The sequence below is a fragment of the Ambystoma mexicanum genome, chromosome 1p, assembly GCF_040938575.1.
Source record: "Ambystoma mexicanum isolate Mex_15411 chromosome 1p, UKY_AmexF1_1, whole genome shotgun sequence".
NCBI classification, from domain to species: Eukaryota; Metazoa; Chordata; class Amphibia; order Caudata; family Ambystomatidae; genus Ambystoma; species Ambystoma mexicanum.
The window spans coordinates 1,389,644,715-1,389,670,679 of NC_090921.1; the positions used below are offsets into that span (position 1 = coordinate 1,389,644,715).

General features: G+C 45.9%; 1 protein-coding gene across 1 annotated transcript in view; it reads right to left on the reverse strand.

The window, feature by feature from the left end:
* Positions 1-25,965, reverse strand: part of ORC6 (origin recognition complex subunit 6) — a 118,075-nt gene that overhangs the window by 59,627 nt on the left and 32,483 nt on the right. Inside the window, exons 3-4 of the mRNA XM_069607067.1 lie at positions 16,739-16,902; positions 12,080-12,169 (exon numbers count right to left, since the gene is read on the reverse strand). Coding sequence (XP_069463168.1) covers positions 12,080-12,169; positions 16,739-16,902 — 254 coding nt within the window. The remainder of the gene's footprint in view (positions 1-12,079; positions 12,170-16,738; positions 16,903-25,965) is intronic.

Genomic DNA, 25,965 nt, shown 5'->3' on the forward strand with positions numbered 1-25,965 from the left:
CCCGTTGCACTCACCGTTTGCCGTAGTTGAAGTCTCTTTTTCCTGTTAATGCACTCAGCTGGATGCTATGCACTGTTTGCCTGCTCGGATTGCAGGGACAAACTCTACCCTGCTCCACGGACCTGGGGTTGTTTTTCACCAAAAGCTCTGCCTCTCAAGAATGTCAAGTTAAACAGACCACTTGCCTAGGTGCCTGCAGGGACTACGCTCCACTCTACCCCACTCCCTTAGCTCTACTTCTAAGCATTCTTTAAAAAAGCAATCCATTAAAACTATTCAAATAGACTTTAAAATTACTTTTCAGAATTGAACAAGCCAGTGAATAATCTTTGGATATGCTCCATAGACTTCTCCTACAACCAGAGGTGATTTCAGTCACAAGGATAGTATTTGCATTTATATCACACTATACTTTACAGATTCAGCGTTGCAGAAAGGAAAGGTTAAGGGAAGCAAAAAGGTTAGAACAGATTCTTAGAATATGTGAGGGCAACTAAATCCTCCAAGGAAGTCTAGATAAGCCTTTGCCAGTACACAACAAGCTACCACCTACGAGGGGGCAAACAATATCAAAGTCAATGGATTTAGAAGAGGGCCTTTAGGGAGCCAGGACAGCCAAAGTCATTTGGTACACAGTCTATGGCTCCGACGCACTTCTTGGATGAAAGTATTGCAAAGTTAGAGAGTTCAGTAAAATCACTTGTGAGGTCAAACACTGTTGAACTTGTGAGAAGGGAATTGGAATCAACTCGGTTAGCTAATGCAATTCCCAAGTGAGAAAAGCATGGCTAAAGGCAATAAGGCAAGTACCCAAAGACTAAAAAAGTAACTCTGGTTAGAAGAGTGGTCCAGCTGGATTCAGTCTTGCTACAGCGGCGTAGACCCTGGTTCCTGAGCCCCAGTCAGGGGGACAAGAGGGAGGACGTCTGGAGGGCGGTACTTGGGAGGTCGTCGGCAGCTACGGCTCTTTTCGGTTCAGCTGCACTTTGCAGTTTCAGCGCTTAACAGCACTGATGTAATTCTTGGACACCGGGTGAACTTCATTTACTCCCTTGGTCCTGCACTCTGGTGGGGGGGACCCTGCTTCTGGAGGGTCCTTAGGAGTCTCCTGGAGCTTGTAGTCGGATTCGTTCCGCCGCAGACTTTGCACTCTACTACGGACACTTGACCTCGGGCATTGGGCTCTCACAGCAACAGAGGCACAACAAGTCGGGGACGGCGGTCTAGTGGAGTTACTCTCAGGGTTAGTTGGTCCCACTAACCCAAGGGGAGCAGTCGTTCCCTCCGGAGCTTCTCTGTTGAGGTTAAAAAGGAGGTCAGCACAGCAGCAGGGCGTCACTGAGCAATTCAAAATGTCCAAGAGGTTGCAGCAAGCTTTGTTCACGGTTTCTACGTCGGGTGTTTCTCCTAGTGGTCAACACTGCGTGTATTCCCAAAATGCTCTCCTTTTAAGCAGGTTTCTCCCATTCATGCACAGCCTAGGCTGTCAATCACAAAGGCGGGTGGTTGTCCTGAAAGGACAGCCACCCAATCAGAACTAGTTGCATTGAGACATTCCTAGAGACAAAGGACTGGGGAGTTTCGGGACCCTCCCTCACATCCTGTCCTTCCAGACACTGGCGCCAGGGGCGGGCTTCAGGGCTGAAGCCCGCCAAAGGCAAGACAAACAAAGGGCTCAAACCTGTCTCAACGCAAACCCAAGAAAGACCTCACAAACAAAAAATGGTGAAAAAAGAAGACAGGGCCATTTTGACAAAATGGTCACCCATGGGTGCTGTACTGCAGCTGAGGGTTCAGTCTGCAGTAGAAAAGCACAATGGTAGGAAAAAATTCAACCACTGCCACAAGTCACTTAAAGTAGTGAGGGTAACAAAAATGTTACATTAGAAAGTAGGATAAGGGGCTACTAGGTAACCCCCCCTCCGCACATCCACCCCCCTGCACACTCTACAGGATGGTGTGTGCTGGACCTAGAGAGAAAAGTCAACTCAGTTTCACTTTACTAATCTTGGGCACTGCAGTTCACATAAGAAAAAAAAATTGACACTGCACTGAAGGTGCTGTGCGTCAACATACAAAAAGCAGATGACGAGTTTGTTAGACTCCAAAACAGTGAAAACACAAAATCCAAATCGGGTAACATGTGGGAATGAGAAAAAGGTCTCACTCACTCCATGGTTAAAATTAAAAAGTCGTAACTCCAGAAAAAGAGCTGGGGGTCTCTAAGGTTGAAGGGAATTAGCACAGAAATGAAAATTCTCCATAAAGACCCTATTTCTGAGGCAGAAGTGGAAGGAATCCCCACGAGAGCCCTACTGCACTCCGGAACCCCGCAAACAGCTGTCAGCGCCTAACTGGTAGGTGGTGGGAACAAACAGGGAGAACAAATACAGATATGTTGTGCGCATAGAGATGTGAAAGTGTATCCGACCCAGGAAGTCAGGGTGAAGTTGGCAGGCGAGAACTTTAAGGTCAAGGTTGCGGTCCTACCTGTGCTCTTGAACCTCTAGTGGTGGGTTTGGATGTGGCGCTAATGCCTAAACTCATACAGAGCATCGAAGAGAAATGGTGGGCTAGCACTCCCTTCCAGGGAGATGAAATTAAGCCTCCGGCCGGAGGCAGCCCCAAAAGTCAGGCAGAGAAACCGGCAATACAGAACATTTTTTAGGAACAGGTTATGATGCCCGTCGCAGTCGATTGGAAGATAGATGAGCAAGGGGACAGTTACTGATTGGCACACGAGCTGGACACCACTTTAAAAAAGTGCCTGAGTCGCAGTGCATGAAGGAAAAAGAGACCAAGGGGCGCACTTTATACACAGAAACAGTTTATACTACCGGGTGGTACCGCAACCCAGGGAAGAACCCCTTAAACAGCTATCAGTCCCTACTTTTCTGACTACGGGATTGGAAGTCGCTCATACAAATGGGAGAGGGCAACTTGGGGTCCAGGAAAACTTTACAGAAAATCCTGGCACGGTTCTTCTAGCCCAGTGTGTACGGGCAGACAGAGGTTCTGTCAGCAACGTGACGAGTGTCAGAGAACCAACAGAGCTAACATCCCGAAAGCACTGCTGCAGACAATGCCCCCAGTTAACGTACCCTTTCAACTGTTAGGAATGGACGTTGTGGGGCCACTTGATCCCTCCAGTAGCGGGCATAAAGATTTATTGGTAATTGTGGTACATGGTCCCAGAAAGTATTTCCCCTTTGGAGCATTAAAACGCAACAGGTCTGCGATGTCTTTATGTAGTTTATTTCCCGAGTGGGGATCCCCACTGATAAGGACTAGGATGGAATGGCACCAGGGATCCTCAAGACTCTTCGAAATACACCACAGTCCTCCACAGGGTTTGCCCCCTCTGAGCTATTGGCCAGCAAGTGAGGTCCCTCCTGGATATCCTGAAGGAAGAATGAGAGGAACAGCTCCATCAAGAGGTGTCCTTGACAGAACATGCCAGTAAGTTGACGGAAAGGGTTTAAAAGCTGCAAGCGGTTGCCAGAAGGCATTTGCAACAAGCACAACGGGTAATGAGACCCAGGGAACCGAGGAACTAGGATGCAAAATTTTCAAGTGGGGGGGGGGGGAGGTATTGGTGGCGTTTCCACTCAGAGAAAAAAATGTTGGCGGCTTGGAGGGGTCCGTATACGAAAGAGCAAATACTGGGACCGGTTACATGCAAGGTCTGGCAAGAACAAGAAGACTGGCGATTCCCATTGTAAACCCATCACTTCAACATACTGAAGAAATGGGTGGTGCGGGTCCTGACGGTCGCCCTAATCAGTACGGAACCCCAAACCAATACAGAGATGCATTTCAGATGGGACCGACTGTTGGGGAGAATTCTCATTTCTGTGCCAATTCCCTTCAACCTTAGAGACCCCCCTAGCTCTTTTGCTGGACTTTAGCACCTTCAGATTTGGACCCTGGAATGAGTGGGACCTTTGTCACGCCCATGTGTTTTGACCTGATTTGGATTGTATGTTTCCACTATTTTTGGAGTCTGACAAACTCCATAGGCATCTGCTTTTTGTATGATGACACACACCGCCTTCAGTGCAGTGTCACAGAGAAGTCCTTTGGATTTCTCAGGTTTAAATACCTTTTCTTGTTCCCAAGAATAGTAAAGTGATATTGACTTTACTTACCCTTTCTCTTTGTAGGTCCAGAACAAACCATCTTATGTGGAGTGCTGGTGGGTTTACCTAGTAGCCCCTTATCCAACATTCTTCTGTAACTTTTTTTATGTTACCCTTACTACTTTAAATATCTGGTTACAGTGGTTTAATGTTCCTACCATTGTGCTAGTCTACTGCAAGCTGACCGCTCAGCTTCAATACAGCACCCATGGGTGACCTTTTTGTCAAAATGGCACGCTATTCTTTTGTCACCATTTTCTGTTTGTGAGATCTTTCTTGGGTTTTACTCTGTGCGTTGAGCCAGGTTTGAGCCTTTGTTCGTTTTGCCTTTGGCGTGCTTCAGCCCTGAAACCTGCCTTTGGCTCCAGTTTGTCTGGGAAGGCATCATGTAAGGGAGGTTCCCGAAAGTCCCCTGACCTTTGACTCTAGGAATGCCTGAATGCAACCAGTCATGATTGGCTTGCTGGCTGTCCTCTCATGGCTGGCTGTCCTTTTAGGACAGCCACCTTTGTGTGAATGAAAGCCTAGGCTGTGCATAAATGGGAGAAACCTGCTTAAAAAGTCAACGTTTTTGGGACTAGAGGAAGAGTAGACAACTGGGAGAAATGCCCGACGAGGAAACAGTGAACGAAGCTTGCTGCATCCTCCTGGACCTTTGAATTGCCCGGTGAAGCCCTGTAGCTCCGCTGAAACTCTTTTTTCAATTCGACAGATAAGCTCTGGAAGGGACAACTTCATCACTTGGGTTGGTGGGACCTACTAACCCCGCCGAGACGAAATCCACTGGACCATCTTCCCCGACTAGCTGTATTTCACTGCTGCAAGAACCGAGTGCCAGGGGTCGAGAAATCGTAGTCAAGTGCAAGGTCTTAAAGGGATGGTCTAGTAAAGAATTTTATTTAAAAAATAGATAGGCAACATAAAAAAAAAAAATACTAGCATTCTCGGTTTTAAAACTTCCTATGTAAAATTTCAAGCTATTCAAGCTCAAAATTCGCAAAAGCAAGCACATGGGCGCATCCATTTTGTGAAATGGAGGCCCTCCTGTGCTGGCTTTTGCGGCACTAATGAAGGAAAAGCCAGCAAGCTGTAGTAAACAAAAGCTACCGCTGGGTGACTTTCCCTTCATTAGTGCTGTAGGCGGAGGACGGGGACCGGAGACCAGAGCAGGAAAGCTGCAGCTGAATCTCGGTAAGTGCTATTTATTTTTATTTTTTTAAAATAAGCACTAGCTGCTTTTTTTTTTCTAAGTTTACTGGGCTGGAGGAGCCCGGAAAGCTTAGAAATAAAACCGCAGCTTTAAAAACGTATTTATGTTTGCGGTCGCTTTTGAAGCGACCGCAAAAACAAATACAACGTTATTGTGTTGGAAAACGCTGTGGTTTTTCTTTCCAAGTTTCTCAGGCTCCTCCGGCTCGGAGGAGCCTGAGAAACTTGGAAATAAAAACCGCAGCGTTTTGCAACACAACCGCGTGTGTTTCTGCCTGCTGTGGCTGTCACTTTGGGTCTCCGGTGCTCCCAGGGGAGCACCGGAGACCCAAAGTGAAAGCCACAGCAGGCAGAAACACAACGCGGTTATGTTTACATGCCGCGTAGTGTTTCTACCTACAGCTGATTTGCTAAAATGCTAAATGCTGCGTCTGCCTAAATCTGCTTTCCCATTTGGGGCTCTCGGGCTCCAAACGCTGCGGTTTTTCTTTCCGAGTTTCTCAGGCTCCTCCGAGCCAGAGGAGCCTGAGAAACTTGGAAAAAAAAAACGCAGTGTTTTCCAACACAATAACGTTGTTTTTGTTTGCGGTCGCTTCAAAAGCGACCGCAAACATAAATAAGGTTTTAAAGCTGCGGTTTTATTTCTAAGTTTTCCAGGCTCCTCCAGCCCGGAAAACTTAGAAAAAAAAAAAAACGCAGCTAGTGCTTATTTAAAAAAAAAAAAAAAAAAAAAAAAACAGCACTTACCGAGATTCAGCTGCAGCTTTCCTGCTCTGCGGTCCCCGTCCTCCGCCTACAGCACTAATGAAGGGAAAGCCACCCAGCGGTAGCTTTTGTTTACTACAGCTGGCTGGCTTTTCCTTCATTAGTGCCGCAAAAGCCAGCACAGGAGGGCCTCCATTTCACAAAATGGATGCGCCCATGTGCTTGCTTTTGTGAATTTTGAGCTTGAATAGCTCAAAATTTTACATAGGAAGTTTTAAAACGGAGCATGCTAGTATTTTTTTTTATGTTGCCTATCTATTTTTTAAATAAACATTTTTACTAGACCATCCCTTTAAATCAGGCCAGGAGTCTCCCAAGAACTCTCCCGAAGCAGGATGACCAGATTCGAGTCACCTCACCAGAGCACAGAACCCAAGGAGTGATGGAAGCCCAACCAGTATCCAAGATCCGTGACTGTGCGGTTTACCGAGCCCTGAAACCACAAAGTGCAGCTGAACCAAAGAGAGCCCGTAGCTGCAGACGACCTCCAAAGTGCCGTCTCAGGAGCCCTCCAGATGTTCTCCCTCTTGTCTCCACGACTGAGGCTCAGGAACCCAGGGCCTGTATCGCTGCAACCGGACAGAATCCAGCTGGACCCCCCCTCCTCTTCAAACTAGAGGTGCTGTTTAGACTTGGGGCACTTACCCAATTGTTTTTAGCCATGCTTTTTTCAGTTGAAATGTGCAGTGGATTACCTTGAGAGTGGATTCCAACTCTTTTCACAGGCTTAACAGCTTGTGACCCTACAAGTGATTTTATTTTAAACTCCCTAACTTTGTGCAAGACTTTGATTAAGAAGTGCCTCAGCTCCATAGACTGTTTCAAATTGGCTTTGGCTGTCCTGGCTCCCTGCAGCCTCTTCTAGCCCATTGACTTGGACATTGCTGTTCCTCATAGGTGGCAACTTGTTTTAGACTTATTGCTGGGAAAGGCTGGTCTAGATTTCATTGGAGGATTTAAGTGTCCTCACGTGCACCAAGAATCTGTTTAACCTTTTTCCTTCCTTAAACCTTTCCTTTCTGCAACCTTAGAACCTGCAAACTATAACTAGTGTGATATATAAATGCCATTACTGTCCTTGTGAACGAAATTCCCTCAGGGTGTAGGAATTGTGTAAGAAGCATATCCAAAGATTATCCACAAACTTATCTTGATTCTGAAAAGTATTTTTAAAGTATATTTTTACTGTTACATGAATTGCCTTTAACTTGATGTTAAACAAATATAACAAACCTTGAGTGTAAGTGTTACTTGGCTACTTGTATTGACAAAAGTCATTGCTACAGCTCTTATAGCTCACATTTACCCCTCTTGAGATAGGCATGGCTGCTCAATCAGTCACACCAACAACTTGTGTAGTACAGACCAATACCAAACAACACCAAGCAGATAAATGTTGTGTAGTCTCACATTTTGTGACTGCATCAATTCTTACCAAACACAGACTTGGGTTTGAGGCTTTTCAAATTAGTCTGAACTTGAGGAAACTGGAGAGAGAACAACTTGACCAGCTCCTACAAGAGTTCCGGGAGATGTTCTCGTCCTTGCCCGTGAGGACTACGAAAGCATATCACAAGATAAATGCCACCCCGGGGACCACCGTCAGTGTACGGCCCTATTGAATTCCAGAAGCCAGGGTGCAAGCCATGAACAAGGAGATACAGTCCATGTTGGCAGCGAGAGTCATAAAACCTGCGTACTGCCAATTGTGTTCCCCATAATTTTGGTACCTAAACCAAATGGGAGCATACGATTATATGGATTTCTGTATACTAAATTAGGTCTCCAAGTTAAATGCCTGGCTGATGCCCAGGATTAACAACCTACTGTAAAGGCAGTGCACCTCACCACCAATCTATCCAAAGGGTATTGACAGATCCCGCTCTGGCCAGGGGACAAAGAAAAGATAACTTTGCTAGCCCTTCTGGTTTGTACCAGTTTACGGTGCTGCCGTTTGGCCTACATGGGGCCCACGCAACCTTTGAACTTCTCATGAACTCACCCCTGAAGGGGCACAAAATGTATGCAGTAGCTTACCTCAATGTAATTATATATGGCACTTCCTGGAGCTCCCATCTGCGTGCCGTGTTTAAGGCTTTGGAAACCACCGTTCTCAACATTAATCCCAAGAAGACTTAGTCGCCTTTGCCCATGCTAAGTATTTAGGATACTAGGTTGGACACGGCACCTACTACGTTATTGATCGGCTTCCGTTCCCTTCCAATGCCAGACAAATCTGGGCTTTCATAGGCTACTATAGAAGGTTCATACCGCACTTTTCAACATTGGGCGCCCAGTTGACGGATCGCCTACAATCGACCCGGACCACTAAGGACAAGGATAATCAACGAGATGCCGGACAGGCGTTTAGAGACCTGAAGAAGGCCTTGGCGGAACATGCAGTGTTGCATTGTCTGGATTATTCGGCGCCTTTCTTCTTGCATACGGATGAGTCTGGAAAATGGATAGGGGAGGTTCCATTTCAGAAACAGGGTGAAGAAGAGCATCAGATTAAGTTTATCAGCAGGAAATTGTTGCCCCAGGAGAGGGCCTATGCCAATATTTAGAAGGAGTGTCTGGCGGTTAAGTGGGCCATTGAGAAGCCGAGGTATTACCTCCAGGGATGCAAATTTACCCTGGCAACAGATCATGCACCGTTGGTTTGGATGTCAAGGAATGAGGACTCTAACCCCAGGCTCCTGCTGTGGTTTCTGGCACTACAGCTCTTCACCTTTACGACTGTCCATCAGCCGGGTAAACTGCGAAAGCATGCAGGTTTCTTATAAAGAGCGCATACCTTACCCAAACGTCAGGGCTTGGTGGGGAGGGTATGGGAGGCAGGGACAGTGAAAACCAGGGGAGCACAGTCTGCTGCACGCAAGGAAGGGGTTAATCAGGGTGTGCAAGACTTGAGAGAATAAAGGACCGTCAGGTGTGAGCCAGGGTGCGTATGCAGAGAGAGGCGGAGTTGGGTTAATGAGTTCTCTCTCTCTTTGTATGTAAGAAGAGGCCTGCCAGGAGGGGGGAGGGTGTGCCACGAGGGACCGAGGGACTCTGCAGGTCAGAGTGTGAAAGAGGCATTCGTCTGGGCGTATTGTCGGCCTTGGAAAACTGTGCCGCAGGGCTGACGTGAATGATCGCAGTGCGAGTTGGGTAACAAGGCACAACTTGCGAATAACGGCCAGAAGAGGCGACAGCGGAAGACCAGGGCATACCACGCGGAACACTGCTAATGGGGGGAGCAGGTGAGCCTGCCAAAGATTGCTGGGGACGTTGGGAATCCAGGGGGCAAGTGCCACGTGGTACGCCGCCACCGAGGGAGGAGGTGAACTTGCAGAAGAGAAAGGGGGTTGGGGCGAAGAAAAGTGGTGAACTCTTGCGTAACGCTGCCACGTGGGATTTGTTAAAATAACTGGGACAGTCTGTGCCAGAACTTTCCAAGAAGTGACAAGCCCCGGGCGGGGTGGTGAGGGATGGGTTGGGAGGGTGAGGTAACCACTGCTTGGCTACCAGAACATTGGACTACTTGTAAGTTATCATTACAAAATAAAATAGAACTGCATGCAACTTTCCTTTAGTCTCAGCGTACTTAACGAAACAGGACCTGTATGCCAAGGGATAGGTTTATGAAGTCTTATCTCAAGTGGACTTGAGGAAAACTCCCCTAACAGTGCAGGGAATGAGGACGACGAATGGGGGGTGGAGGGTAGGGGTGGGTACAAGTAATCCAAGAAAAGTTGGCTTTCTAAATGTAACATTTATGTTACAAGGACAAACTTACCTTTAATTGCTGGTGGGATTGAAGCTTTTTACCTTTTTATTAATTTGGCGCACCTTTACCGCAGGCTGTTTGCACGACCGCAGGAAATTCCTTTATGCGATTTTTAAGGAAGCGAGGGAGGAGTCCAAAACTCCACAGCCCTTTGTCTTTCAGTCTGCTTGTGAGAATCGAGTTCAAACTGGGCAGCTATCTGTCCTGAAAAGACTGCCAACCCTGTCAGGTTTGAATGTTGCATGGCCGTTTAATTGGCTGTGTTCCTGCATAAAAGTCTGATCGTGGAAGCTGAAGAGACCACTGGAACCAAAATCAAAGAGAAAGATTAAGAATTTGCAGCAGTGATTATTTCCATAGGCGCGAGAGCCTGCTGTGTAACCAGAGCCTGCTTTTACCCTTCCTTCCAACTGAACTGGGGACTCCAAAAATGACGGCTCAGAGCCTGGTGAGACCCACTAGACTCAAGAAGACCTGCATTTTGAGACATCCCACGTTGTGCTGTGACCTCGCAGGCTGCAATACCCCAATACCCTGGGACCTCGAGCCATTGCGCGGTGCACTGTCTTGTGAATTCCAAATCTTGCTGAAACTTCGTGGGCATCCTGATGGATCCCCAGAGGCACGATTCAAGTCCCAAAATACCCTCACCAGAATGCTGGACCTTGCAAATGACGAGAATCCAACCAAGATATTCTGACTTAGTCTGTGCTATTAAAAAAAACAAATCTACAGAAACACAACCAGCCGTGAAGAAAATCTTGCCTGAAGCCTTCTGTGCTTCTGTGTTGATCCCGGATGAAAAAGCCCATCCAGGGTCCTGTCTGCTGTCCTAACCAGGAATGTAGTGCCTGGGTTTTTGGCTGCAGATCCTGGAGTCCCTCCTTTGGCATCCTCTTCTTCTGTGCCGAGAAGCCCATGTGAAGATCATCTTGTTTAGAGCCTTCCCTGCGATTCCTGCTGCAAACGTCCTTCCAGAGCGTCATCAAACTTCTTGGTAAAGGAATTCAAACAACTGGGTTTTTGGCTGCAGCTGCTGAAGTCTTCTTGCTGAAACTCTTCTTCATTGATAAGGTACTGTGCTGACTTGGGTATTTACTTACCTTAAGCCTGAGCGATTGTTGTGTATCCTTGGGGTGCTGCTGTGCTGGGGAGGCCACCCATACAGTTCCCCAAGGCCCACTGCTGGAATCCTCCAAGGGTGTCTTCTGTGAAGCCCCTGGACCCCCAACTATTTTGAAAGTGAACTACTTGCCCAGTCTTCCTCTGGAACTCTGACTTTAACTGCAACTGAGCCTCATCTCGCACTGCCTACTGCTGGCACCTAGACCACTAGGGTCCCTCTTCTACCCTTGATAGAACTTGTGTACTAGAATTGGGGTCTGCCTTTTAAAGTAAGTGTTGAAAACTGTACTTACTTGTAACAGAGTTAGTTGGCAACTTTAAGCTGAGTGAATAGTTACAAAAATTATTACTTGCCTCAGCTATGTTCTGCCATGCTGAAAAGTATATATAGGATTTACAACTTGAATAAGCTGTGCGCCTTCTTAAGTAATCTGGAAGTCTTGCTTACCTTAGAAACTGTCACGCCATTCCAACTGAAAGTAGCTGATGGTTAATTTACTCACCTGAGAATGGAGTCATCGTCTTCCCAAAGGTAATGCTGTTGGTTTCACTTTATTATTGTATGAGTGTCCCCAATTGGGTCTTGCTTTCCCCTACTTGCTGTCAGCCTGTACTGAATAAGACTGCTTAGGTAGCTGGTAGCTCCTTACAAAAGTATAGCGGTTTCACTTACCCTGAGTTAGCTGCGTGCCAATCTAAATAAGTTACAAAGTTGCTTCTCTTGGGAAGTGTGTCACTGAACTGAAAAGTTCCTGTAGTGTTATATTACACAAAAGGGTTTACCTACCTGGAGTATAAATAAGTTACCCCAAAAGAAGTTCTAGGTTGATACTGTTCCTAGAATAAGTGTCATTATTACCAAAAGTATATAGTCCTGTTGACTTACTATGTGATTTCTTGCGAAGCGTCACGGTGCAACTGTTGGGGTCTACTACCCTTGAATTACTGTATGTAATCTAAAAAGAAGTTATTGGTTTGACTTCCCTAGAACTCTGTTAGGCGTTCCAAATAAGGTGATATGCTTTGGCCTGTGTGCCTTCAAGCATAGTGGTGTGTGTTAAGGTCTTACCTGCATGCTGCAAACAGAGCAGCCGTGGTGAAGAGGGGCTTTGATAAATCCAAGTCATTTTGCTGTGCCTCTGGAAGACTGGATTCATACCTTTGGAAGTAAAACAGTCATGTGTTAATGGCTGCCATAACAGTACACTTCGAGCATAAAACCCACGATGTACACAAAGAATTCAGACCAACACTGAAAAATACCATTGGTGAGTTTAATTATTCATCGATCATAGAATTCAAGCAGGTAGATACTTGCTGAAAATGATGCATGCACTCCTGTGCATGATTAGAACACATCCAGGCTCACAAGGACACCCTACAGTTGCGTCCAGCTTAAAAGCCTGACTGCCGCTGAGCCAACACATGTTATGTTACTTTGCATTTATATAGCACCTTATGTTTCATTGGTATGATCTCAAGGCGCTGGTAGGTTGAACGCCCTCAGGAACTGTAGTTCAAGTCAGTAGAGAGAGCGAGAGAGGGAGATACATAAGGTGCGTGGGAGCACCGGATGTGTGCGCAGCTGGTGTAGCACTCGTATGATAGCTGCTTCTTAGCGGTAGGTGTGGTGGTTGGGAGATCAGGAGTATGTGTTCATTCTGGTTGGGCGATACCCAGACTGATTTCTTGCTGCGTTAGGCCTGAGGAGACGCATAGGCTAGCGGGTGTGCTCTGTTTAATTAGGATGATGAGGAGTATGTGTCGGGTGTTCGTATGAGAACAGTTATACCGAATGTGTCATAGTATCGCTGTGTTCTAGTTGAGTGGTGCTGTATAGGAGAGTGCAAGCATGGTGATGCGATATGGTGGTTTTCAGTAAGGCGCTTGAGATGAGTGCACATTTGAACCATTTATTCTATCCGTTTTATTCACTCTGTCCGTTCATACATTTCGCCTGGTTCTTCATTTGGATTAATAGTCATTCCATCATTCGATCGTTGAACTACATAAACCTTTCCGCGCACTCCATCCTTTCCATCTGTTCCAAGCACTACATCAGATCAATGCACTTCATCCGGTCCATCCACACCCTCCCTTCCATCCATCCATCCATCCACTCTATCCACTCTATCCATTCCAAAGTGGGCTCGATGAAGGTGCTGCAGGGCTGGGCCCCTGCCATACAATACCGGATTGGGAGGCCAATCAGGTGTCGAGAGGTGCTGGGAGGAGGGGAAGGGGGGGGGCAGGAAACAGGAACAGAGCCCAAAACAGGGTTCAAACCCTGAAACCAACACACAGGAGAGTGTGGTGAATTATAAAAATGACAAATTACATTTGTAAAGAAACTAGAGCCCTGGAAAAGCACTAGACTCACATTCCAGGCACAGATGTAAAGTTTGCTCGACGAAGGTGCTGCAGGGCTGGACCCCTGCCATTCAATACTGGACTGGGAGGAGGGAGGGAAACAGAAACAGAGCCCAAAACAGGGTTGACAGCCCTGAAACCAAGGCACGGGAGAGCTTGGTGAATTTTAAAAATGGCAAATTACATTTGTAAAGAAACTAGAGCCCTGGAAAAGCACTAGACTCACATTCGAGGCACAAATGTAAAGTGTGCTCGAAGGTGCTGCAGGGCTGGGCCCTTGCCATACAATACCGGACTGGGAGGCCAATCAGGGGTGGAGGGGAACGGGAGGAGGTCGGGAAAGAGAAACAGAGCCCAAAACAGGGTTCAAAGCCCTGAAACCAAGGCACAGGAGAGCGTGGTGAATTCTAAAATGGCAAATTACATTTTTATAGCAACTAGAAGCCTGTAAAAGCACTAGACTCAACTTCCAGGCACAGATGCAACGTATGCTCGAAGGTGCTGCAGGGCCCTTCGGCCATACAATACTAGACTTCGAAGCACAGATTCCATACAAAAGGGTGCAGGCTGTCCCTGCGTAGAGGGCAGATAACAAGCCCTCGCCTTCCTACCTACCTTGCTTGTCACAGATCTGTCTTTCACAGTCTATGAACAAAGTCTGCATAAGGAGAAAAGGAGCTCCAGGTTATTTTCTCACTATAGATGGGTTATGGATTGCTGTACTTCGATAGCCTAATCACCAGCAAAGCACCACGCCGTCTCACTGAACTAAAATAAAATCTAGCATGCCATTACACAGAAAAAAGTAATGGCAACTTCATAAATATTTGTATTCAAGTTTATGCATGTGGTAAACCGCCACAACACCCCACCCACCCCCAAACAAAAACATTTCTTTACAGCAGAGGGATCAACAGACTTGCATGATACATTCCTGAATAAAATAAACTCAAGCCGTCAAGCAACACAGCAGTAATCCTTTTTTGTTCCCCCTCACTTACTGGACAAACCACATGGTTGTGCAGGCCCCTAGGAACACAAACCTCTCCCACGACATTCGCCCCCCTAGAAACTTCATTGAGTACCCCATTTCTCCGTGACTAGACCCCCCCCAGTCTTCCGCAAAGGATCCCCTAGCATCATGAACTGGGTAAGTAACTCCTCCCTTGAGCATATGTCCCACATCTTGTTCAGTCAGTCTTGCCTGTCAGGCACCACTCGGTTTTTCCAATTCTGGGCCACTGTCCGCCTACCCGCCCTAAACATTGTTTCCCACATCCTAGGCAAACTGTGTACCTCACTATCATCGGGGTTATACCCAGCAATACAAGCAAGGGGTACAATTTGAACTGTACACCAGTCACCTCCTTCCTCCAGCTTAAAACATCTGCCCAATACATTTGGATAACCCAGCAAGACCACCACAAGTGAGCCAGGGACCCCACTTGCCCACAGTAGGGGACACTCACATGCATTTTAGATAGGTTTAACACGCCTCTATACCATAGGAGACATCATATTTTGTCCCCATATAGGCTCCAGGATTTCCTTCCCATAAAGCGAATCCCAATACTTTTTATAGTGGTCTGCCTTCAAGCTCACAGGTGATCAGGACCCTGTACAATTTTGATATTATCCCCTTCTTTGAGGTTATGACAACTTTTTTTTTTTACATCAAGGTATGAGGTTTCAAGTTTACGGCATTGGTTCAACCACTGTTATGCTACCAACAAAATTCAACTTTACTGAGTCGATTCTGGATGAGGCCACTCTTGCCTTAGGATGGGCAACCATAGACTAAACATACTGGCATTAGACCTGGGGTACAACGTATACAGACGTTAGGTTTCGAAATTGAGATTCAAAGAGCAGGAGCTAAAACTAGCTCCTGGAAGCTGGGCATCACCCAGAAGGCAGGAGCTACAGCAGGGGAACCATGGATGCTCCTTTAACTTTTTGGCAATTTTTTATGATCCATTGCGTTTACGTGTGTATTAAATGTGTTCCAATTCTCCTATATTAAAATTCTCAAATACTCCAAGTTAATGTCACATTTGCATGGTTAGAAGGCACCAGTTGGCCCTAGGAGACAAAAAGGTAGCTCCCGGTAGCTGTTGGTTTCAAACTAACAAGACTCTTTCTGGATAGAAGCAGGAGCTACATAGCTCCCAAAGCCCCTCAATTTCAAACCCTTAGACACCCAGACAAATAAGCCACTAATCTTCCAGCATCAGCTGACCACACAACTCTGGTGCAACAATACATAATGCAAAAACATGCAATCTTAAAATCTTCTCTGGCAACAGAAATGACATTTTCATTGCATTTAAGGACACAGACTCCCGTTACAGAACTATGGACCAGGCCTGACATGAATCTGAGATCACAAAACATTCTCCCCTCCCTCCCTTTGGTCATAGCATCTATTTCAAGCTTTCCCATCCTAGTCTTCTGTGTGGTCATTTTCTTTCCTCCAGCAGACCCATGTCTGACTACCTCCGGCAGGTGCAGAGTACACCATTAGACAAACAAGCCTAGGCACTCTGAAACTATTACGCTGGTGGTTTGGTGCAGTTCATATAACATTTCTGCCATGACATTGGAGATACAGAAAACGGGATTACAGAATTTAGCAAGGTGGCCTCTAGATTAGGTTTCTACAGTACAGCAGAAACAGCAACTCTCAAGAAAGGGTGGGGGAGGTTGTTCTTTGGTACAGTCACATTTAATGTGATTGATTAGGGAGCATGAAAGGGGCAGTCACCTCGGGACTGAACGCATGAAAGGAGGTAAAGTAGTAACAGACAAAAAGGGATTAGGCACGTTGATTAGGAAAGGGAGAAAGGGGAGTGAAAGCAAGAGTGAGTAGGTAGTTTCCAGGAGTCAACCCATACTTGCACAGCTCACAACCTTCAGGGTTTGCTAATGAGTCTCATACTCTGGGATGGACTGGTTAGATGGCCCAGGTTGAAATCAATTTATCCAATTTGTCCAGGTATTGATTTGAAATGGACCTTTGGGATTCTCCTAGATTAAGCACTAGCAATTGTGAAGGTGGTAAAAAAAAAAAGAAAAAAGTATATATCTGTTAAAGGGCCCCAACTTGTATAGGTCTATAGCTGGCAATAGGAGTAGGCAAGCTATTAAGCCACAAAACACTGTTGTACATTTTTCAAAGACAAATGCAGGGAAATTTAGACGTGCTGAAAGTCATAAAGCATGGGTAAGAAGCAGTCCGATAACTAGCCATTACCACAACTACAATACTTCAGACTAACATCATAGCAACATTGCTTGCAAACAAAAGTGGAAGTCTTGGCAGTTACAGAAGAGGTCATTTCAGCACTGTACTTCCTACCTCTGCAGGATCTTTGAGGCAGTGTTGACTGCCTCCAAGCAGCCATACTGTACAGCAAGCTCGCGGATCCCAAGGTGAGAATCCACACCCAGCAAACACTCGAAAGACTTCAAATAGCTCTCGTAGCTCTTCTTGGGTAACCCCGACAGTTTAACCAAATAGTCCTTCAAAGAAAGAAATACCATTAATTGCAGTGCGACCAAAAAGGTAATTATTTCTTGGCAGCTGGTGAATTCTTAATTTGAGGGGACGTAAAGGTTTCCCTGGAATAGGGTGGAGTGACAACATAGAAAGGTAGCCTGAATCAAGCAGGGGTTCTTCCCCCATGACTTTTTTTTTGAATATTCAGGTTAAAAAAAAAAAATACAAAAAAAATAAATAAAGCAATCGTTTTTGTAGGGCAACATGATAAAATCCAATAGATGCAAGTCTACACTGCACTAGCAATTTTCACCACATTTTCATGATACCTTTACACACAATTTATACAAGTATAAAAACATTTTCAAGTCATCGGTGCCTATACATATCTCTGGGACTGCACCAATATATGCCAGTATTAGCATAGCCTGTTGGCGTTACCAGTACCAAATGGCATGCCAGTTATGCAAATATGGCCGGACTACACACACACAAATGTGGGTCAGTACCACGTAGGAACCTTCTGCTGCCTTCACCCTTGTTGCCCAGATAGTCTCGGAAGGAATGTCAGCCACTCCTACACCACCCTCCCAAAACATACACAGTCAAGATCAATTCTAGAGTCTTGTTATGAGAAATTATGTTTGTTTATATTCCCACAAGACTAGCAGGTAAAAAAAATGATCAACGTTCATATACTATATTCTGGTCATGAATTGCACACTCAGTAACAGTTCATAATGTTTCAAACAATGGACATTCAAAATGCACCAAAAGATGGTTGAATCAACCCTAGAAACAAACGTATTGAAAAACATTCTTCATAATCCCTTAAATAGTAATCTATGTATACATGAATGATGGATCTTTATTGTCTCTTGAATTCATTACGCGTTTCGAGAGTAGTCTGTCCCTTCTTCAGGCTGTAACACACCGGCTTCCTTAGTATATTCAATTCGAGCACCGATGATCATGTTGGTAAATATAAGAGTGTTCCCGAATTCCACCTTTTTAAGTTGTAGAACTGCTGCATAATTGACTACACTGAAAACAGTTGTGCGTCCCCAGCACTTTGTATTGCCCAGTAAAAAATAAAATAAAGCAACATGTCCATACTGGCCGACCTTTGTTGCCCAGTTTAAAAAAAAAAAGTACTTAAGATGCCACTGAATATATTAGTCCAAACTGGACCCATCAGGTTGGTGTGTCCAGTTTGGACAAATATTCACCCAACCATTAGTTATTATTTTTATTTTTTTTAAGTCCTACTGGCTGCTCTTGCTCCTCTTGGGTGGTACACGCATTTCCACATTAATCGCCGAGATCGAACAAAGACTGATATGCAAATTCCCCATCTGTGAAAGGTACAGTGAGCAAAAAGCGATGGCTGCGAACTCTCAAAGTGGAAAAAAAACACATAAAAGGTTATCATGCCGTGTTCTTTCTGGAGAGGGGCGCCTGCTAACTTTTTTGGAAAAAGGTCTGTACTGTATTTGTATCTGCAGACCTCCAAAAGTACAAGGAATTAAGCGCTCCAACACGTAAAGACCTTGGAAGGAGGGCGAGCACTCCCATGCCTACAGCATATTAAACACTAGCAACACTCTACTGGTACAACCCTTGTGAAATGGATGCATAATCCAAGGGTACTGTTAAACATGCAGCCTTGATCCTGTCACGAACAAAGATAGAGACTTTTAAGCCTTTCCGTCGGATCCTCATATCCGTCGTGTACCCATGACTTTGGGTACGAGATTATATGGACTTCTTTTCACCCCCACTTGCACGTGCATGTATGTGAAATTAAGAATGGGCCCTTTCAATGTGGCCATGTTTACAAGGTCAAGGAACCAAGTAAATAGTTTATTTAGCATGTGGGTAAAGGAGTCACTGGTACACTGTTTTGTGTCAGCAATATAGAGATCTTAGGAACACTTCTAACATTCGCAGGCTCGAGAATGCTATGGCAATGTGCAAACGAGTCCATGATTATAACACTTTACCATGTGGCTAAATGTATCCCTCTGAGGCTAGTTAAGGAGGTGTTGACTGAGGAAACATGTGAATATAGCTCTGACAGAAAATGCGCTGCACGAAAATACGAACAGGACATCTGTACTCGAACGTTTAACAGCCGATCTCCTGACTCAAATGTAGCTTTGCAGCCTCAGTCAGCCCACAATTGTTGTGTAAAATGTGCACTATAATCTGTCCATGCTAATATTTTAATCCTTCAACGACCACATTTTATTCCATGTTTTTGTAAATAGCATTTTTTACGGTAATGGTGTTGGGTGCCTGCATTTCTGCAGTTTTATTAAATTAGGATATGTGCAATGCATTTTTTGTCTGCCAAATGACTGCAAGTCGAATAAAGGTATTGTTGACTGACCATACAGCATTCATTCTCCATTCACTCAATTCGCACAGACACAGCAGCATTCGTTCATTCCCTCACATTAGCCCCCCGTTCTGCTTCCCCGTGCCAGTACTTCAAGCTACAACCAAATTAACCCTAGTTGAAAAAGAGTACTGTAATAGTCCAAACAGAGCATTGCTTTAGATTACAAAAGATATGCTTCTTTGGAAGGCTATACATTTGCAATCAATTAATTCACTTCCCAAATACATAGAAAAAATAAACTCAATTGTTACTTAGCACATTCAAAAAAGATTAGTAATAGCACAGAACGCCATCTCACATGTACCAAACACTAGTTAGATGGCCACTGATTAGCAGTCTCCATCACCGCTACCACGCCCCCTCCCATGACTTGTAATTGCATCAAGGCGCCTTTGTTCATAGAGTGAACACACAGATTGCTTAATGAGGCAAACATGTCTGCAGGTTTTAAATTGTGTCATGTGAATAAATAAAAAAATAAGTTAAGAATATATACAAGAATGGAATAAAATTCATCACACCCTCATTACATCACAGCCCAATTCCCTCATAGGGTTTATTGTAGGAGACTTGGATATTGCGGTTCCACTTTACCATCACTGGTTGCCCTGTGGACGGAGTCTAGAGGACAGGTCGGGTTAGAGCAATCATATCCCAGCCTTGCAAGGCAACAAAGATAGAAACCAGGCTCACATTGATTTAGATGATACCTTCAGGATAACATTAAGGTTGTAGGTCACACTGGAGTTTGTAACGTTGAGTAGTTGTAGACAGTCATATCATCCATCAGTGACCAGCAGCAGCCGTGGGTGAGCAATGAGGCCAAACACAAAAATAGCAGTTTGAACAGACCATGAGCAAAATCCTAAAAGCCAATAAGGGACAGTCTACCCGAGGAGGTCCCGGACAGATACACAAGCACCTTTTGACTAACATCTTGTTTCAGCTGGATGAAGGTCTCCAAGTTACCTTACTGCACATCTCTGTTGTACCAGAGTATGCAGAATTTGGCTGGCCATCCAAAATTGGTCGCCAAATCTTTCAATTGTGCATAGTTGTAAATTGATCTGATATAATTAGTCATAACGCACCTATACACAAGTGTTTCTAGGTGCGAAAAGACAAGGGAAACATTTCAAACAACGATCTTACTAGGCCTCGTGCCATTCAGATCAGATCACGCAAGTGCAAGGAAGAGGGGATGGGGTAGGGTTACCACTGTCCTTGCAGGTCTTGCTAGTGAGGGCGGGCTACACCTCAAAGGCTTCCGGCGAGATGGGGTGGTGGACCATCGTTTTTATTGATGCCGCTGTTGCAACCCTCCGTCTGCTTCCATCCAGTGCTGCATGTTCAAACTCCATGTCCACACTGGCCGATCCTCTACTTGAAGCATTCTAGTCCATGTAGTTCGTGGACGAAAGGTGCAAGCCTCTGCAGTATGGCTACAACTGACTCAATGCTCCACAGCTTCCTTGCGGTTCTCTGTGCATTTTATTTCAGCCGCAGATTTTTCTTATCGCAATATGAGGGATCCCTGCACCTTTCCCCACCCCTTACTGCAGTACCCTCCAATGCGGCAGTGCATTTTGAGCTAAATTTCAGGGGTGCTGGGGATAAACATGTTTACCAATCCCTGCTCCTGCCCAAGACATCTCAAATCAACTCACGACATCACGGGACAATTATGTAGATCAGTGTAAAAACGTTAAAAAGGGACATAGGGACATTACACCTATCAAATTCAGAGAACAACAAACTTTGTTAAAACGGGACGTTATGGTTACAAGCAAAATCGAAAAACCCAAGAAATTTGCCAGTTATGGTAAGCAACCATAACTTGTGCCACCACCATGCACTAAAACGAACACCCTGAACATCAAAGAAGACTTTACAAATGGCATAATTGATGAGATCACACATCTGGGCTAGTTCTTTTTATTCAGTAACAGTGAGAATTTTTAAATTCTAAAAAGGTACTATATATCTAGATGTAAACCTGGTCATATGTTCTACTTTCCTTAGGGTTGGGCCTGAGCGCATGGTGCACATACATGGAACAATAAGCCAGCCCGAAACAGACAATTCATTTTTATACACAAACTCATCTTATTGTCATTTTCTGGTCATGGTGCATCTTTCTTCCTTACTAGAGTTTTCCTATGTTCCTCATATTTGTATGCATTGATGCTCTTCATATGTATGGTTTGTGTGCATTATTCTGTTAACTGTTCATTCAAAGTTTAACTTTAGTCAAGATGCTGATGGGCTTGGATTTATGATTATACTGGCCAATATTACCAGATCAAAAACGGACCATGCTGCAGCCATTGCCCATGTGTATTTAATACAAAATTTCAATAGAACTCTGCAGTTTAAATAAGTAAATTTCTTGATGCAAGCAATAGTTCATGAGAGGTCTCCCGATCAACTTTAATATGTTACTAGCAACATTCTAATCAGAACCCCTTGTAGGGACGCTTCATCAGAGCTCGTATATGATGTCATCTTTGATGTCCTGGGTGTTCATCTTAGCAGTGCATGCTGATGGTGCAAGTTAGTTGCATGGTCAACCATAACTGGCAAATTTCTTGGGTTTTTCAAATTTAATTGTAACCATGACGTCCCTTTAACAAAGTCTTGGTGAATTTCCTAGGTTTTTATTGGTGAAAAGGTTTCATGATAATACATCACTATATATAAGTTATTAATAATTCCTCTTAAAAACATAAAATAACTATAAACCTCAAACTTTTTTTGCAGCACATACTGATGATATAGGTCATCAGCAGCACATGCAAGTCATGGTTGAATTGCTTCAGGCATGAGGCTTGACCATGACCCTGCCCCACCAAACCATCCCAGTTCTCCACTGCACCTCCCCTGTGTTAGGCAAAGTTTGTATGCAGTACCCTTAGGGTGCAATACAACTCTGACTACAGGTAATCAGAAACCCAACCTTTGGTATAAGCTTGTACTACGCATGTTGGTAGCGTGTTGAGCAGCCAGGCTCATCTCAAGAGGGGTCAATGTGAGCTGTAGGGGAGTTACACAGAGATTCACAGTGGCAAGTATTCAAATAAGCTCTTACATACAAGGTTTCTTGCATAAACAATTATTAATTGATTGGTCAGTTAGAATAAGCCTTCTTCAGAAGGGAGCAATATAATAACACACAAATACACTTCAATACTGTACACTCTAGTTTCTAAATCAGTAAAGACCCTTTTGGGATGGCCCACAGACACAACTAACACCCTCAGGTGACTTCAATAGCTAGGGTGCTGCGGACATTAATATCTTACTGTTTGCATTTAGAATACTTTTAGAAGTTGGTAAAAGGAAAAGGTTATTAGAACAACAAGAGACCGCAAAGATTCTTAAGCAGGCAAATACTTTTGGATCTCTTAAGCAGAGTCATTCAGTATAACAGGTTAAGCCAGGGCAACAGTCTTCTAGAGTATGACGCACTTCTGGTAAATAAGTAGAAAAGTCTTTGCACAATGTTTTAGAAGCCGTTAAAGAAAAGAAAATGTAGGGCCACAAGCTGATTAGACTTGTGATAGTAGAAGATGCAAGCAACTCTACAATGAGAGTTAAGTTCTCTCAGACTTTACAGTACATTTGTATTGAAGAAAAAGTGCAGCAGAGGACTTCTGTTCCTGTACAGCTCTGCAGCTTTCACTGTTCCCGAGACTCCTTGTGGGGACAAGAGGGAGGAATTCTGGGGACTACTGCTCTGCAATGGGATGTCACCGCTCGCAACCAGCAATCTTTCAAACAAGTGGCACTTCGGTGTTCAAGCTCCTCTGGACTACCACAAATAGCAACACTGCAGTTTCTGGCTGTCGAAATGGACTTTCCTTGCTTCTGGAGTCCCACACTCTGTTGAGGGGGCTCAAGCTCCGTCAGTCCTGCTTCCTGGGACATCTTCCTGGAGCTCTTGGCCAACTTAAAAGCAACGCACACAATCTGGTGTTCCTCTCCCTGGTGTTTCGGTTTCCAGCGGCAACTCTGTGGAAATGCAAACAGCTCAGAGAATGTCCAGGTGGCTTACTTTGGAGTTGATTGGTCCCACCAACTCAAGGGGAGAAGTCATCCTTGCAGGGGCTTCTCTGTCGATACGAATTTGGAGTTTCAGCACAGCAGCAGGGCTTCACCGGGCAAACCAACGGTCCAGGAGTTGCAGCAGGCGTCCTCTTCAAGTTCTTTTTCGGTTCCTTCATCCAGTGGCCGACTGCCTTCCAAGCCAAAAGCCTCGCCTTTTATTCAGTTCACTCCCATACATTCTAGCCTAGCTGTTAATCACCCAGCAGGGTGGCTGTCCTTGCCAGACAGTCAGCCGGCCAATCACTACAGAGTGCATTTGGGTCTTCTAGGAAACTAAGCACAGGGAGTTTCAGGCACCCCCCTCACTTCACTGCCTACCCCAGACACCCTGGAGCCAGAGGCGGGCTTCACTTGTGAATCCCACCAAAGGCAAAAGCGAACAATGGGACCAAACCAGGTTTGGTGCCCAAAGTAAATCTCTAGAAGGACCTTTCACTAAGAAATGGCGAAAAAAGACGACCGGGCCATTTTGACAAAAATGGCACCTTTGGGTGCTTTACTGCAGCTGCGAACGCAGCCCGTGGTAAATGCACACCACGGTAGTCAAAAAAAAAAAACCACTGCCACCAACCATTCAGTGAGAAAAAGGTAACAAAAATGTTACATGAGAAGCTAGACAAAGGGGATGCTAGGTAACCCTTCCAACAATTATTGTAAGATAGTGTGTCCTGGGTCTGGAAAGTTGCAAATGTAAGTAAAGTCAATTTCACTTTACTGTAGTTTATCCAAGAGAAGGTATTTAAACCTTTGGGAAATCTGAAAGACTTCCCTGTGCCACTGCACTGAAGGTGCTGTGTGAGACAATGTAAAAGATGATGCCTATGGAGTTTGTCAGACTCCACAACCAAAAGAAACAGTTCAAAATCACATCAAAATACATGAGAGGGAGCCACCAGGGTGCGCAGAGATTAACTAACCAATCTGTCTCTGCATCAAGATAGGCCGAACGGGATCTGAGCCACTCCCCACCCCCAGCCTGTAGATTGGAGAAGCAGACCCCTCCACCCCCAGGTGACGGCCCCTGCTCTGGGGTGCTGTTGGTGGTATTTCTGTTGCGGCGGGGCACTCCGATTCCTGAGCTCCGGTGGTGCCTTGGAGGCGGCAGGCTTCTGCGCTCTCGCGCCCTCGCCCCTGGGGACGCCTTCCCAAGTGGGACGGCGTTTGGAGTGGAGGACTGGCTGTGCCTCCTCCCGCCCCGGGGGGGCGAAAGTAGGGGCTGTGGCGACTCGGGGCCACGTATCAAGGCCCCGGTGATGTGATGAGCTGGTGAGCCCTGCATCTGGGGCGTGTGGAGGAGTAGCACCTTTGTCGTGGGGCTCGGGAGGGATCGTCCCCGAGTGCCCCCCTGTCGGCCGTGGAGGGCCGAGTGCAGTGATGTGGGCGCCATCGCTTGCGGAGTGGGGATCTCTGCTGTCCATTTCAAGTGCAGATATCCCTGGCTCTCGCTCCACTGCATAGCGGCTGCTGGATCCCCCTGCAGTTGCTGGAACCGGACTCCGGAGTACGGGGTGCGGGCGGCTGGAGTTTCCCGCCCGCGTTTTCACCTGCTGACATATGAGGGGCAGGGGGAGCACGCGGGGGGGCTCAGGAAGGCGGCGGTGGCCCCTCCCCCCCCCCCCCCCGACTTCAAGCCCGTGGATGGAGTTTCCTGGTCCCTGGAGGGCCCCCCCCCCCCCCCGGTCCCTGCCTGGGACGACTGTTTGAGCGGAAGGTCACCTAGTGGTCCGGTGAGCCCCCTGTGAGTGGTCCTCCCCGAGTTGGAGGTCTCCTTGCCAGCTTGCCTCGGGGGTGCAATTCTACCTGGTGTCTGTGGAGCCCCTTGGTGGCGATTCTTTGGAGCCAGCTTTTGCCATCTAGTTTGGCTGCAAGCCCTCGTCTGCCCAGGTTCGAGATCCTGCATGTGTTACACATTTGTCTGGGCTTAATCTCAGCTGCTGGAGATCTTGGTAGCTCTCCCCCTGTGGTTCTGGGTGTGCTGGCGCCCCTGCTGTTCTGGACTTTTTTGCTCATCAGCGCCACTTTGAGGAAGCCCTGCGGCGGGGTGTGCCCCCACAGCCCACTGGGTCCTGGGCAAGGCTGGTTTGCTGTGCCCGAGGTTGTCCCCCGCCACAGTCTGTGCGCCCGGCTGCCTTGTGGTTGGGTGGCCCTGGAGGTGTTCTTCCCCTGAAAGTGTGTTAAATAGCAGGCAGGAGTCAGTAATTCAGGTTAAATCAAAGAAGGGGTTTATTCAGGTTTTACGACCGAATTTGCAGCTTTTATAACTCATATGACAAATAATGCAAAGTAAATAGGCTTCTCACTGGCACTGTGCTTTCAGAACGAAATTGCAGCTTTTGAAACTTAAATCACCAATAATGCAAAAATAAATATGCTTCTCGCTGGCACTGTGCAGTAAAGAAAGGTCCCGCCTCCGATTTGCCTTCTTTAAATCAGAGTTAAAGTGTCCAGGGGCAGAAAGGTATAAATCTTGGCGAGGAACAAAACGAACTTCAAATGTTCATGGTCGGCTTTTCAGTCCTGCACCTCACTTGCACTGGCCATATCACGAAACATTTCCCTTTTTTCTGCCGGCTTT